The sequence below is a fragment of the Podarcis cretensis genome (genome assembly GCF_951804945.1).
Source record: "Podarcis cretensis genome assembly, chromosome: 4".
Classification (NCBI taxonomy): Eukaryota; Metazoa; Chordata; class Lepidosauria; order Squamata; family Lacertidae; genus Podarcis; species Podarcis cretensis.
The window spans coordinates 78,536,335-78,550,152 of record NC_137173.1 but is presented as its reverse complement, the minus strand read 5'-3'; the positions used below and the strand labels follow the sequence as shown (position 1 = coordinate 78,550,152).

The window sequence follows — 13,818 nt, the reverse complement described above, 5'->3', positions numbered from 1 at the left end:
ATGGCATGTGAATAGGTCATACATGGGACTATGTCTATGTTTTTAAGACTGCAATCCCATATTCACTTTCCTGGGAGTAAGTCCCGCTGAACTCAGTTACAAATTGTTTTGATCATGCCCATTATGCATTTAGGGATGCAAGAAAATAAAATGATGCAATCTACTACTGATACAAAGAATGCTTTCAAAAACAAATTCCTTACTATTTTCTGTAGAGGTTTCAGATAATCTTTACATATAGGATACTGAAAATCTTTAAAGAAAAGATTATGCTTTTCAACAAATACCCGTATTTGATTAAGTCTCGTTGGTATGACAATATCACCAGCATGTTTAGAAGATTCAGCCATAGTCTCTAATCTTTCTCAGCACAGACAGTAATATTAAATGGAAGAATTAACACACACACACACAAGCCCAGAATCTTGTCAATCCGAGTCACTGTGGTGCTGTGAAAACTGGGTTAACAACAGGTGAAATTTGAACAGCTTTGCTTGTTAAGAAAATAAGGTACTGAACTAGCCCAAATAAACTATCAGGTTAAAAAAAACCACATAAATGAGAAACACTGCTTAATAGATACAGTCATCATGCATTGTATTCTTTTATCATGAAACCAGGGGTGAATACACAGCCTGATCGTAAGCCTGTGTTTACTCAGAAGTAAAGCCCAGTGACTTCAACGGGACTACTATGTGCCCATCTCGCTCTACAGGCCGAGGGAACTGGCGTTTGTCCGCAGAGAGCTTCTGGGTCATGTGGCCAGCATGACTAAGCCACTTCCGGCGAACCAGAGCAGCACACGGAAACGCCGTTTACCTTCCCGCCAAAGCGGTACCTATTTATCTACTTGCACTTTGACGCACTTTCGAACTGCTAGGTTGGCAGGAGCAGAGACCGAGCAACGGGAGCTCACCCCATCGTGGGGATTCAAACCGCCGACCATCTGATCGGCAAGTCCTAGGCTTTGTGGTTTAACCCACAGCGCCACCCGCGTCCCTCTGTGCCCTTCTGTACACAACGCAAATGCTCTAGCCCTGAGCTATGGCCTTTTCCATGCTTGTGAATGGACAACTAGGAAAATACTAGAACATCTTTGATTTCTCAGGTCTACCAGGAACTGCCCTTCTCTCTACAAAGGAAAAACAAGAACAAAAAGTTACCTTCTGCGGCACTGAAGGCCAGGCCCTGCTCATCATACTGTAGGGGTTCTACGTTCTGCTTTTTGGATTGCACAGGTAATTGCTTACGGAATTTTTGCACATAATCATCTTCAATCTCATGGCACGGCATTGCGACCAGTTTTTCTAGCAGCTGAATACACCGTGAATACTGTAGACAATAAAAAATATCATTAAGGGGTGGGGGTGCAAGTGTAATTGCATTTGCCAACATCTTCTATTTTTACATGCTTGATCTTTCCAGTTCTGCTCTTATTGATAACTTTTGACAGGATGACACTTCTGCATTTGCATGCTGCTTTCAAAACAACATGCAGATGTATCATTTTCTATGTGAATAAAGATACCTAATCCTTTTTTTTTCCAACCCTAGCAACAAATGAATCCAGAATTCAAAAAAAATACAACCAACCTCTTTGTAAGACGGGATTACCACATTAAAATGAAGTTCATCTTAATTTTCAAAGAAATATTTTGCAGGCCTCAAAACAGAATCCAATTCTTTGATGAAGAGTGGCAAGAGGTAAGCTTCCCAACTCATTTCAAACCAAGTTGATATGTACATTTAAATGGAAATAATTTTATTTTCCTAAACGCCACTTCTTAGGTGATTATATTTCGTAATACATACGGAAAATGTGTATCTATGCCACTGGCTGTTCAGACGGGAGTTACTTTAAATGTTTATAATTTTCTTTTTAAACCAAACAATCAAGCTTCTTAAAAATTCAAGAGATACTTGACTTAAAGGGCAATCTCTTGAAATAAATTATCCTTTGCTACTGTGTGCTTCGCTCCCTACATCGTGAACATGTGATTAGAAAGTAAAACGCCGCACTGCTAGTACATGGTCTTGTTATTAAGGCTTATCTGAAGGCCTTGTGGCAACAAGAAATTTAAGAAGCGGCTGTAAGTATAAAGTCTTTCACACACTGGCACACATGTTTGTGTCGATGACGATTGTTGTATTGATGACCACAGATCTTTAATACCTGTTTAGTGCACACACAAAAGACAGAAATAAAGAACAGAATTAATGGGGGGGGGGGGGGGGGAGAAGAGAGCAACAGAGGTGACATAATGAAGATGCAGGTAATTCTTTGTACAGAATACCTGATCTCTCATCATCGCCTTTTTATTACAAGTAATCCAATTGGCAGATGTAGCAGTATTTGTTTGGCATAAGCCCTCTTCACTTGTTCCTCTCCACACAATTATAATCATATGGAGAGAGCACATGGAGCAGCACCCACTGCCTTTGGGGCCACACCATCCTTGCCCCTTCCTGCTCTCTATATATTTTGGAGAAGGCTGTTAAAGAGAAGCCTACTGGACGCCCATAAACACTTCCCACCAAGTGGGGAGAGCCTGAGTGCGCAATAGGCTTTCCCTTTACAAACATTCCCCCTAAAGCAGCGGTTCTCAACCTGTGGGTCCCCAGATGTTGTTGAACTACAACTCATATCACCCCTAGCTAGCAAGGCCAGAGCTCAGGGATGATGGGAGTTGTAGTCCAACAACATCTGGGGACCCACAGGTTGAGAACCACTGCCCTAAAGTGTGAGCAGTGGGGAAGGCAGGACCAGCAGGGGACCCAATAGTGGGGTCAGGGGTGCAGCCCTACATGCTCTCTTCACACAACTACCATCACATGGAGACTAACAAATGAAAAGGTTATCCTAGGTTACCCAAAATATTCTGCATATTACACACTTACACAAACACACACACACACACACACACACACACTGTTGGACATTTGTTTAACACCACCACAACATGCAAGGGATTATATCGGGCTAGCACGTTGTGAGCCATTATTATTTTGTTTCTGCAGTGTTCTTGTTGATTTTATGTTTCTCTTAATAAATAAACTCTTTGTTACGGGGTTCCCTGCTGCACCAACGCTGTGAGAAGTAAAGAGCCTTCCAGGTCTCCAACCTTTAGGTAGTACTGCCAGCAGGGAAGCTCACAGCCTTTAAGCGCTTATCTTGGGATTTAGGAAACCGCCCACTTCCTCTCTTCATATTTCCTGCTTCCACAAGCCTTGAAGCCTGTTGCCAGAGTGGCCAGGCTCATGGGAGATAAAGCAGTGAAGTAAAGCAACTAGCCAATCCTCCCGTTTTCCAAATAAGAGTTCATTTAAGGAAAAAAATAGTGATTAAGAAGAATGCATATTAAAATTAAAACAAACTTAGGATCTAGCCAGCCTTACACTTTGAGCATGCTAGGAAGTTCAGCTTGCATGCCTGGAATATGCCTGACTCTTTGAGATGTTTCAATGAATACAAAGAAAATTAAAAGAAACACCTTGGGTGGCAGAAGGTTGGATAGGGAAAGGCCAAACAATGAGGAAGAGAACCGGGACACCAGGAAGCAGGTCAAATAGACAGGAAACTTTTGCAGATGGATGCTTGGGACAATTATCACTTTGTTCAAATAGGGGAAGAAGTTAAATTGGAAGGATCTCCTCTTGGGTTCCTGTCAGACAGATTTAACTAAAGAGAAGTGCTGCTTTGAGAGAATCCATTCAGTCTCTCACAGTTTTAGTGAACAAGTTGTCCAAATGTGGCTTACGTAATTTGTATAGGAATCAATACAGATTCTTCAATATGTGTGTTTATGAGCACGAAAGAGACCAAGAACATGAATAATTCCTGTCTCCAAGGAAAAGATTTTTTCAGAATCCTTAAAGAAAAACTCATGTAGCTGTTCCGTTAAAATACAAGGTTCATTAAATAAAGGAGATTAATTACTCACATCTTGATCTGACAGTTTTTCCACTATCATTTCTTCCAATTCCTCTTTAATCAGCCATCTGCTGCCAATCAGGTTTCTGTTTAAAATATCACATATATTCTCTTTTTAACTAATCATGCAATTAGACTAAGATTGCAAAGGGCCACACATACAGTCACACTTCATTTGGAAATATACTTGTCTTTTACTTTGAAAAAGTGCAAGTTACATTTACAAACTTTCTATTCCCAAAAGCAAAGAGCAGTAGCTCCAGTGTCATAATTTTACTTTATTAACAAGTAATATTTCTAAAGTGGTTGAGAGTTAAAAGTCTGGGCATCAGTTTAGTTTAAAGGCAACTTTCTGCAGCATTCTATTGCCTATGTAAATCAGCTGTACCAGAATGAAATTTAATACACAAGATTTCAAAAAACGCAACACAAAAGACCGCAAACATATCAAGAAATAGTATTTTATCTTCCCCATAACACTTCCCTTCTATCTAGTGGTAATTTCAGGGTGTGAAGCACTGAAGTAGAAAGGGAATACAAAGTCTTCTGGGATTTCAACACCTTATCTAGATCAGCTCTGGTGCAAGACAGACTGACCACTTGCTGGCCAATTGCAGAACACTCAGTTCCTGCAGGGATGACGTGCATCAAAAAGAGCTGTGGTAAAACACAGTAGGGGCAGCATCAGTAGGGGCAGCATAGGATTGGGTTAGCCACAATTTCAAAACAAAAATAACTATCTTACTGGCTTGCCATGTGCTGCAGGCAAAAGAGAAACCAGGCGTTCTCTGGTGTTGTTTGTTTCATACATCTTGTATATCACCACATGGTGGACAGCGGAAAGATGAGCGCCCCCTGGGCTTGGTGCCGTTCATTTATCAGCTTCTTCCTTTGCCCTTTAGGCTGTTTACTTTCCTTCTGTTCTTCTCATGCTTACTTTTCCTGAACGGCTTTATCTTTTATCCCTCATTCTACCTCTTCGCTTCATTTTTCAAGAAGAATTCTGTTTCTTCATGCTAACCTTTCCCTCCAGTTGAAATCTTACGTTTCACCAAAGCTATGTACACACCATACATTTAAAACACCCACTCAAAGGAAAACGATCAAAAAATGGTTGGGAGCTGCAGTTTACCCTGCAAAGAGCTATAGTTTCTGGCACCCTTAACAAGCTACAGCTTCCAGAATTATTGGGGTGGGTTTGCTTTAAATGGTGTGTATGCACCCCAAGCCTAGTCCTAACAAGGGGTGTTGCTGTTGTTTTTTGGAAGTCTTTTAACCTTCTTGTCAGGGATTTCAGCAGCCACTGTTTTTCCAGTGCTCGGCTTCAACTTCCTCCTCCAATTTCATTTTCTTTTGGCCTTCCTAATCCACACCTTGGATAAGTCTTCCTTACACCACCACTCCAAGTAATGGCTCATCCTTTGGTACCAGCTGGTTCTCCTCAGCAAACGATTAGTTTCCTGAAGGTGTCCCAGTGCCAATTCATTCTGACATATCTTGGCTCTGCACACAATCATTTGGATGACGATCAATCCAAGGCAAAGAGGGAAGGCATACAGAGGAGGCTGTCCTCCATGAGGAAATCATTTCTAAATGTGAAAGCAAAGCAAAGACTGTGGAGAATCTCTTTGGGGGCTGTTACATTCACTGCAGCGATACTAGCAAAAGTGACATGTGCAGTCTCACTGTCAACACTGTGTTTGCTCTTCTTTCCTGCTCTAAGTTCTGTTCTTTTTCCAAGCTAGGCAATTATTATACTCTTTTCCCACAGACTCTTATCACTCACTGCCTGAGCGATCTCTGCTTTAACTTTGACTCATTCCTAAAATCTTTCACTTCATCCATCTCCCCCATAGACCACCGAAAAGCTTACATTTAAGAAAGGATAAACACAATAAAGCCAGAGTATCTATCAAGTCTCCACTCCTCAATAGTCTCCTCTGCTTACCTCCCAATTCTCACCTATTTCAGACCATTTTGCATTGACACCATCTCCTCCCACCACTGGTCCTGCTAGTTAGGAATGATGGGAGTTGTAATCCAACAACATCTGGGGACCCACGTTGAGAAAGGCTGGCCTAGGCTAATAATACCACATAAAGGTAAAGGTAAAGGTAAAAGTACCCCTGCCCGTACGGGCCAGTCTTGACAGACTCTGGGGTTGTGCGCCCATCTCACTTAAGAGGCCAGGGGCCAGCGCTGTCCGGAGACACTTCCGGGTCACGTGGCCAGCGTGACATCGCTGCTCTGGCGAGCCAGAGCCGCACACGGAAACGCCGTTTACCTTCCCGCTGGTAAGCGGTCCCTATTTATCTACTTGCACCCGGAGGTGCTTTCGAACTGCTAGGTTGGCAGGCGCTGGGACCGAGCAGCGGGAGCGCATCCCGCCGCAGGGATTCGAACCGCCGACCTTTCGATCGGCAAGTCCTAGGCACTGAGGCTTTAACCCACAGCGCCACCTGCGTCCCTCAATAATACCACATAGCATGATATATCTTGAAAATCTTGTATGAGAACTGCATCTGCATCCCTCATCCCCAACATACTTTCATTATGATCACAAAGAGACAACTTACAACTGGGATGTCTTCTCAGGCGGTAATAATCCTTGAGCACGCATTCGTTCTTGGTGTTCCTCAATACGAAGTAGTTTACCATACAATTCCTAGAATAGGTACAAGGGTGAGTTCCACTTAAAACCTTCTGCTGAAAATTTTGGCATCAAATATCACTTAGAAGTTCAACATTAATGTCTCACAATTAATGTAACTAATCTGTAGAAAGGACTCTATTACCTGAAAATGGAAACAATGTACGTGCTTTTGTAACCCAAGAAAATTCTTAATAAAAACAATAATTTTGTGTCTGTGTGTGTTAGAAGTTCAACCACAAGAATACAGTATCATAACTCCCATATTCTCCCCCCCAAAAAACTGTGGTACAAAGGGGCATAGCACATACCTTAACTAATTTCAGTTATGACAAACCATTGTGACCAGTGGTTTGTCTGTAGTAATAACCAAAAGAAAAACAATGTAATTCTTCAAACAATTCAGGCTCTTTAGCTGTAGAATCACCCCATTTAAGCCAGAACACAAAAGAATAAGGACATTTATCCGATTACAAGGATATTTATCTGATTACAACTTCCTAAAAAGAGGTTCTGATTGAGCACTCGACAATGGTGTATTTGTCTCTAAAAAAACCATAAGTGATAAGCTGATAACAAACCTTGCCTTCCAATTGTGGTTTGTTTGGAGAGAAACAAACCACATGTCCAAGTTGCACGTAATGGTAAATCAGCTGTTGGTTTGCTTCCTCCCAGCACAGCAATAGCAAAAGCCGGGGAGTAGCACACTATAAAGCAGTATGCTGCTCGTTCATATAAAACTGTAGTTTATTGATTTATTTTTAATTATGGTTTAAATTTTAATGTTATATGTAAAACAGGCCTGAGTTTGTGAAAACCAAATCAAGAAAGATTATGTCAACAGGGGCAGGGCTGGCTCACTACATTTCTTGGCTCATAAGAAAATTATTCAGCATTTGGACTCAGCTATACAGCTGCCAATAAAACGTTTTAAGTGTGTTTTAAGTGCAATATAGAATGTGATACTAGATGGCGATGGAAAGCCTTATGAAAAATCCATTGTATTTTTAAAAACACTTTAAAAAAAAGCATTTTCAGATTTTTTTTTTAATGTGTGTAGATTCCACCTTTGAATCAGGTTCCAGGGACTGATATAATTTCTATTACATTCTTCTCTATGTACCAGCAACCCAGGCAATTCAGGACCTTTGGAAGAGGGTGGGATAAGAGACGGTCTTGCCCATGTTAGAAATACAACACTGCTGACTACCCTTTTAAAATGGAAGCTTGTCACATGAAGCTAGCCAAACCATAAAAAATACAGTGCACACTGGCACATTCATCTCTATTCTTCTCTATAACAATCTGATAGCAGGCTCTGAAAACTTCCTTCAAGCCTATGAGGGAAGATTACAGGTTGCTATGTCCCATTATCCTCGCGAGGTCCTTCATTCTTGAGATTGGTAATGATGCTCTACATGGATGGAAGAAGAGGAAGATGTTGCTTCACTTATTGTGTTAGCTGGAATTATAGTTTGTTCATAAAGCTACATGGCCACTTTTACTCCATTATGATTCTAACCACATGGTGAATTGCTTGTTTCCCATTTGTAGCCATGCAGTGAACAAATGGTTACCTACACTTGGGATCTGCCTTGTAGTTTCTCAGACTGAAACCTTTAGACATTTGCACACCAATATGTTTTGGGAGCCCTTACCAAATAACCTCTCTAGTTTCAGAGTCTTCAGCTTACTATGCCTGGACATTTTCAAGTTTCTCTGTGAATTCAAGGACTGCAAACTTTTAAAAAGAGTCAAGCTGTGCACCAGACTCACAGCCAATGGTGCATGCAATGCAAACACAACCTCGATAACCATGCTGTCTTCCTGAACACTGGCAAAAAAAATCCCTTCTCCCAGCCCTGTTATAATGCTGTGTGAATGTGGCTAGGTCATAATTGCCCACAATATATTGTATAGCTCCTCAAAGGATGGGCATTTTCAGTTCACCTTTGGCTAAATGTATTTCACCACCCTCACTTATTTTTCTCAAATACAGTCTACATGGGGTGGAAAAAGATAACCTAAAGAGTTTTTATCTACTGACAAGGGTACATTGTGACATGGGAAGTTTTACTTGCTCATTTCAGATCCCATTTCCTTCATTCCTCAAAACACTCGGCTGTTCTTAAATTTTACTGATGTGCATAGCTATAAAGGAAGGCATGTGCAAAATTATTTGCAGGATAACAAATCAATGGACAGGATAACGATGCATGCTATCTTGCAATGGTATAAGAATCTGAGAAGCATGTCACTTTGAAAACATTCACATCTGAAACATTTCAGAAAGGAATTCTTGCTTCTGCAGAATGGATAGGTGAAGATTTAACTAACAGTTTCCAGAGGTAACAGCAAAGTCATAAATATACATGCCTATATCCCTTACAAATGTGGCCATTATGCAGTAGATTTTATAAGATACTTGTGAGCCATATATATATTGTCATAAAACAGGAGGACTGCATCCTCGATCTTGTCAATTAACAAGACAGACAGTTTTAAACAAAGCTGTTGCTGAATAGTAAGTTAAGAGCAAGTACCAGGCTACTGGATCTTTGAACTATATCTTAAACAAACATAGTAGGTTATCAACATCATCAATACATTTAGACTTAGTTCTCTTGCCCCCAGGCTCAGAAGCACTGGAGAGAGGAAATGGGTGGAGTTCATATGCAACCAATATCTTAAAATGCCAGACACAGATTCTATAAGTTGCTGTTAGTTGGAAAACACTCTTCTGGTCTGTTTTTGTATTCTGTTTCTTAATTTGTTACATATAGCTGTACATATACGACATAACATGTTTGGGTTTCCAATGCCATTTTAAACAAGCCAATGATGTAACCTTGTAAAAGATGAATGATATTCTGAAGACTTCTAGTACAGCGGTTCCCAATTGATGGTTCGCACAAATTTAATAATTTAAGGGGTTAAGGCATTTCAGGATGCAGTCGAATTTGCAACTAAAGAAACCTTTTACGTCCCAAGCCAAACTCTTTTCAACAAACAGAGAAACAAAGATGAAACTGGGAATAGAAATGCTAAAGTAGTAATAAGCTTTAACATGTAAGCAGCATGTGAAATGGAATATACAAGATGGATGATGGGTCAGTGTAGATGCTACAAGGAAGCCTATTCATATTGCATCCAGTAACCTATATAAATGGCAGGGTGGTTGGCTCAACTGAAATAAATAACTGAAATATGACAGTAAAGCAAATGGTGATAGACACATGTAGGCAAAATGTATTTTATAAAAATTTTTAATATTGAAAATTATAAAAGGCTATGAGCACAAGATACAGTAAAAAAGTGAAATTATTTTACATTTACTTTTTAAAGTGTCAGTTTGGCACTTAACAAGTATCTCTCTAATTTCCATTAGCCTACGATTCTCATCTTTAACACCCTTACACATATTTCACATTTCCTGAGCAGAAGATGGGATGAGTCCTGTTTAATGAAATGATTTATATCACTCTTTTTAATGAAGACATCTCTAAACGCCCTGACACGACTTAAGTAAATTTACAAATATTCTACAATGATTGCATTTCTGTTTGTCAAAAGGATTTCGTGTGCAGGAAGATTTTAATCAAGTGGTGAGCACAGCTATTCTTTGAAAAGGCCGTGTGTCTCAGGAAAACCTCACATGCCACTTTCAAAAGGCAAGCAATGGGTAAAAAAATTAATAAAAGTTGGGCGCCTTGTAATATTTTTTTTTAATTTCTTCATTATGATGGAATGCAACAAAACATCTTGCCCTTGGCTTGCTCTGTTTCAGCCAAAACAAATGCAAATGGCCTGTCAGATGACAGCTGCTTGATAAGGCTCCTCGACAAGACCTGCATGCTTTACTTTTTTCCGTGAAACTTGGGATGAAAGGCAGAAGGCAGGAAGAGAATTAATGTAGCATACAGTCTAAAGGCAATGCTACAACCGTGATTAAGTAGAAAAGCTAAAAGGCACAGATTTTCCACAGCCTCTCTGCGTGCAACCCATCCGTGTAACAAGTTGACAGGCCTAGCGCGTCAGCTCCATCATCCTCTCCGACAGCTAAAACGCAGCGCTGCATCCCTTTTCAGAGAAAATTTGCGTCTGCACCATGAAGCGTTGTACATTATTTCTTAGCACTGCAGGGGGCTCAAGTCCATATGGAACCTTCACAAATATTACCACAGATCAAACCAGCAGCGTTTCGAGGCAGATTTGACATACCTATTTAAATGAACAGTAGGGGTCCTCAGGCTGCCTCAGGCTGTGCAGGAGAAAACCTCTCTGGAAAGCCTACGCTGCAGCTCCATTACTCAGCAAAGACACACTCTACATTTATCATTCATTTCATTTCTGCCAGGGCAAGAAGCTCATTTGCCCAAGGTCAACCAAAAGAAAAAATAATTCCTCTCTTCTCCCTCTACAGAAATAAATGTACCTGACAAGTGGGGATTTTGTCCTTTGGGTGTGTGGAGTACAAACACACACCAGATAATTCTAAAATGCACAGTAAAGCCACAGTGTTTTTTGTTTTTGTTTTTACAGAGGAAGTCCTCTATATGGTACTGCAACCAGAAGTAGACACCAAGGGAAACAAGAGTTCAGTGGCATCACCAGGCTGAAAAGTTATCAATCAGATTACATATATACATATACATATACATATTACGAATGTGATCCGTGTGGGAGGCACGTTCGCAACCCGCAGTGTTCACAACCTGCAGCGCCGTGTCTGCGCACGCATGGGTTGAGATTTGGTGCATGTGCATAGTGCGATTTAGCGCTTCTGCGTATGCGTGATCGCCGAAACCCCGAAGTAACCCATTCCGGCACTTCCAGGTTTGGCGCGGTGCACAACCCGAAAACGCACAACCTAAAGCGTCTGCAACCCAAGGCATGACTGTACTAGATTCTTCCAAAAAGTCAGCGAATCAAGTTCTACAAATAGACAACATGCATCAAATACTATCCATATTTTCCTTCTGTAGGAAATAGGTTCAGAGATTCTTTAGTGATGCCCTTAGATATTCTTGGACTCCAACTCCCATCAGCTACAACTTGGATGGTCAATGGTCAGGAATAATAGGAAATGTAGTCCTGCTATATCTGAAGGGCACTATATTAGCTACCCACGCTTTAGTGGATTGTTATGTCACTAGAAATCACAGCATGGGCTCAACTAAGAATTGCCATGCTGGACTGACCAAAATTCCATCTAATCCAGAAATTCAGCTGTGGCAAGCTAGGCAGACATAATGTTACTTAACACGGATGTCTGATGCCTAGCGATTACAGTTGATAGGCATGGAGAGATGTTTCCTCCTGTACCTTACTGGGTAGTGTTGGACAGTACTTGAACAGACTTTTAATCTACCTACTAATTTTTACAATTTCTGGCAAATTTCACAAAAAAACCTTAATCCCATGCCCACACTTCAGAGGTGTCATTCTCTTTTGGACCTGGGGAAGGAACTTGTCTGTAAGTTCATAAATGCCTGTTCTTAAAAGAAAAAAATAGGCAGCTGCAGACTTTCTTCACCATACTGATGCAGGACAATTGAATAAAATTAAAGCTAGATTTCTTACAGCTTAGCAAACAAAACAAGTCAGATGGGAAATCAGCTCACTTGTTTAGTGACCACCTAATGTGTGAAGTGAGATGTGCAAAGGCAGCAGAAAAAAGGAAAGAAAGGACAAGCTAAGGACTAACACAACAACCACAATGATCAGGCATGAGGCTTAGGATTTCTACCACTACCGATGTTCATATCCTAACACAATGCAGTAGTGGGCAACAGCATGTGGGTAGCTCCCACATTCTCTACCCAGATTTGTACCAGCATCGAGTCAGTGTCAAAGTGGATCTAGATAACTGAGAGCCACAAAGTACCCATGCTCTATGGAGAGGCTGTTCTTTGTAGCCTCCGAGTAAAAAAATGCAAAAGTGGTTGAGGCTAGTGATTTACTCAGGACCCCAATTTTAAACAAAGCAATGTGAACTCCAGTGGAACGCACATCAATTTTCATGTTTGAAAGGGTAGGATAGCTGCCAGTCAAAACACAGCACTGGCCTCTTGCAAATTTCCTGTGTGCTCAAATGTCAAGCTATTACAAGGAAATGTAAGTTAAAGCTTTAAACCTGCTTCACACATTATCTAATATGGCCGTCAATAAGAAACATCTAGCTGCCTTCTGCAACTTTCCTTTCCTTCAAGAATACTGTACATTTTAAAAAGGATTACCATACGAATTTGCCTCTGGTCATCTTTGGTTAGTATTTTACTTATCACAGCCTGAAATTCTTTCGTAGCAAGACCTGTTTAGTAACTATGGGGGAAACCAAAGCTAATAGTCATTCCTTCCTTTGGTAACGAGTTTGCCCTAAGAAAATTACGACAAACATACACATTATGTAATAAGTGACAATTATTTTGGTCCACTAGGAAAAAACCATTAGATTACTTACATGCATTACAGAATAATAGGACTGCTTGCCAGTGTAAAAGAGAAAGTGAAATGGGCGGCCATCTTTGTCCCACTGGATTGCTTAAGGAAAAGAAACAAGGAAGCAAATGTAATGGTAATCACAGAAGTCTAAAAAACAAACTATAGTTTAAACAGGAATAATAAAACCCCATGCAGCACCCAGAACCCCCTCCCACCCTGTTCAGAGAATGCCAGGATATTCTCTGCTGTTAATTTTTTATAAAAAGACAACGTTGCCACCACAATCTCAACTAATAATTTATCCCACTGCTTAACCATGCTAAGGTTATGATCCTGTCTAATATGTGACAGTTCTTCACTCTAAGCTTATTACCTCTCAGCCTGGTCTTACTGGTCACAGAAACTAAGCATTTATAGGAACATTTAGCATATTAAAAAGGCACATACTACCTCAGCCTTATCTATTTGCAGCTAAATATGCTTATTTCTATAATATAGCCCAATACTAGCTCCCACTGATCTAAATAGAACTTGCTTCCAAGTGTTCATGCTCTGTATTGCAACCTCAAGTTGGCATCAGGCACATTTACATAGGGAATTATAGCAAAGCACACACAGAAGAGAAACCAACAAGAATGAACTGGTATGAAAAGTGCAGCTCCAGATTAGATAAAGATATACCAGCAATATAGAGCTGCAACTACAGCAACAGGCTGTGGTCAGCTCTTTTAAAAACATATACCGTTTCCCTCAATCTAAAAAGTCAAGATATTTAAGGGCCAAGATTTGTGAA

General features: G+C 40.5%; 1 protein-coding gene across 2 annotated transcripts in view; it reads right to left on the bottom strand.

Moving 5' to 3' along the window:
- MRPS9 (mitochondrial ribosomal protein S9) overlaps positions 1-13,818 on the bottom strand; it is a 36,819-nt gene that overhangs the window by 4,702 nt on the left and 18,299 nt on the right. For both annotated transcript variants that reach the window (XM_079972924.1, XM_079972925.1), the window contains exons 5-8: positions 13,045-13,124; positions 6,508-6,596; positions 3,942-4,017; positions 1,164-1,332 (exon numbers count right to left, since the gene is read on the bottom strand). In XM_079972924.1, the coding sequence (XP_079829050.1) occupies positions 1,164-1,332; positions 3,942-4,017; positions 6,508-6,596; positions 13,045-13,124 (414 nt within the window). The remainder of the gene's footprint in view (positions 1-1,163; positions 1,333-3,941; positions 4,018-6,507; positions 6,597-13,044; positions 13,125-13,818) is intronic.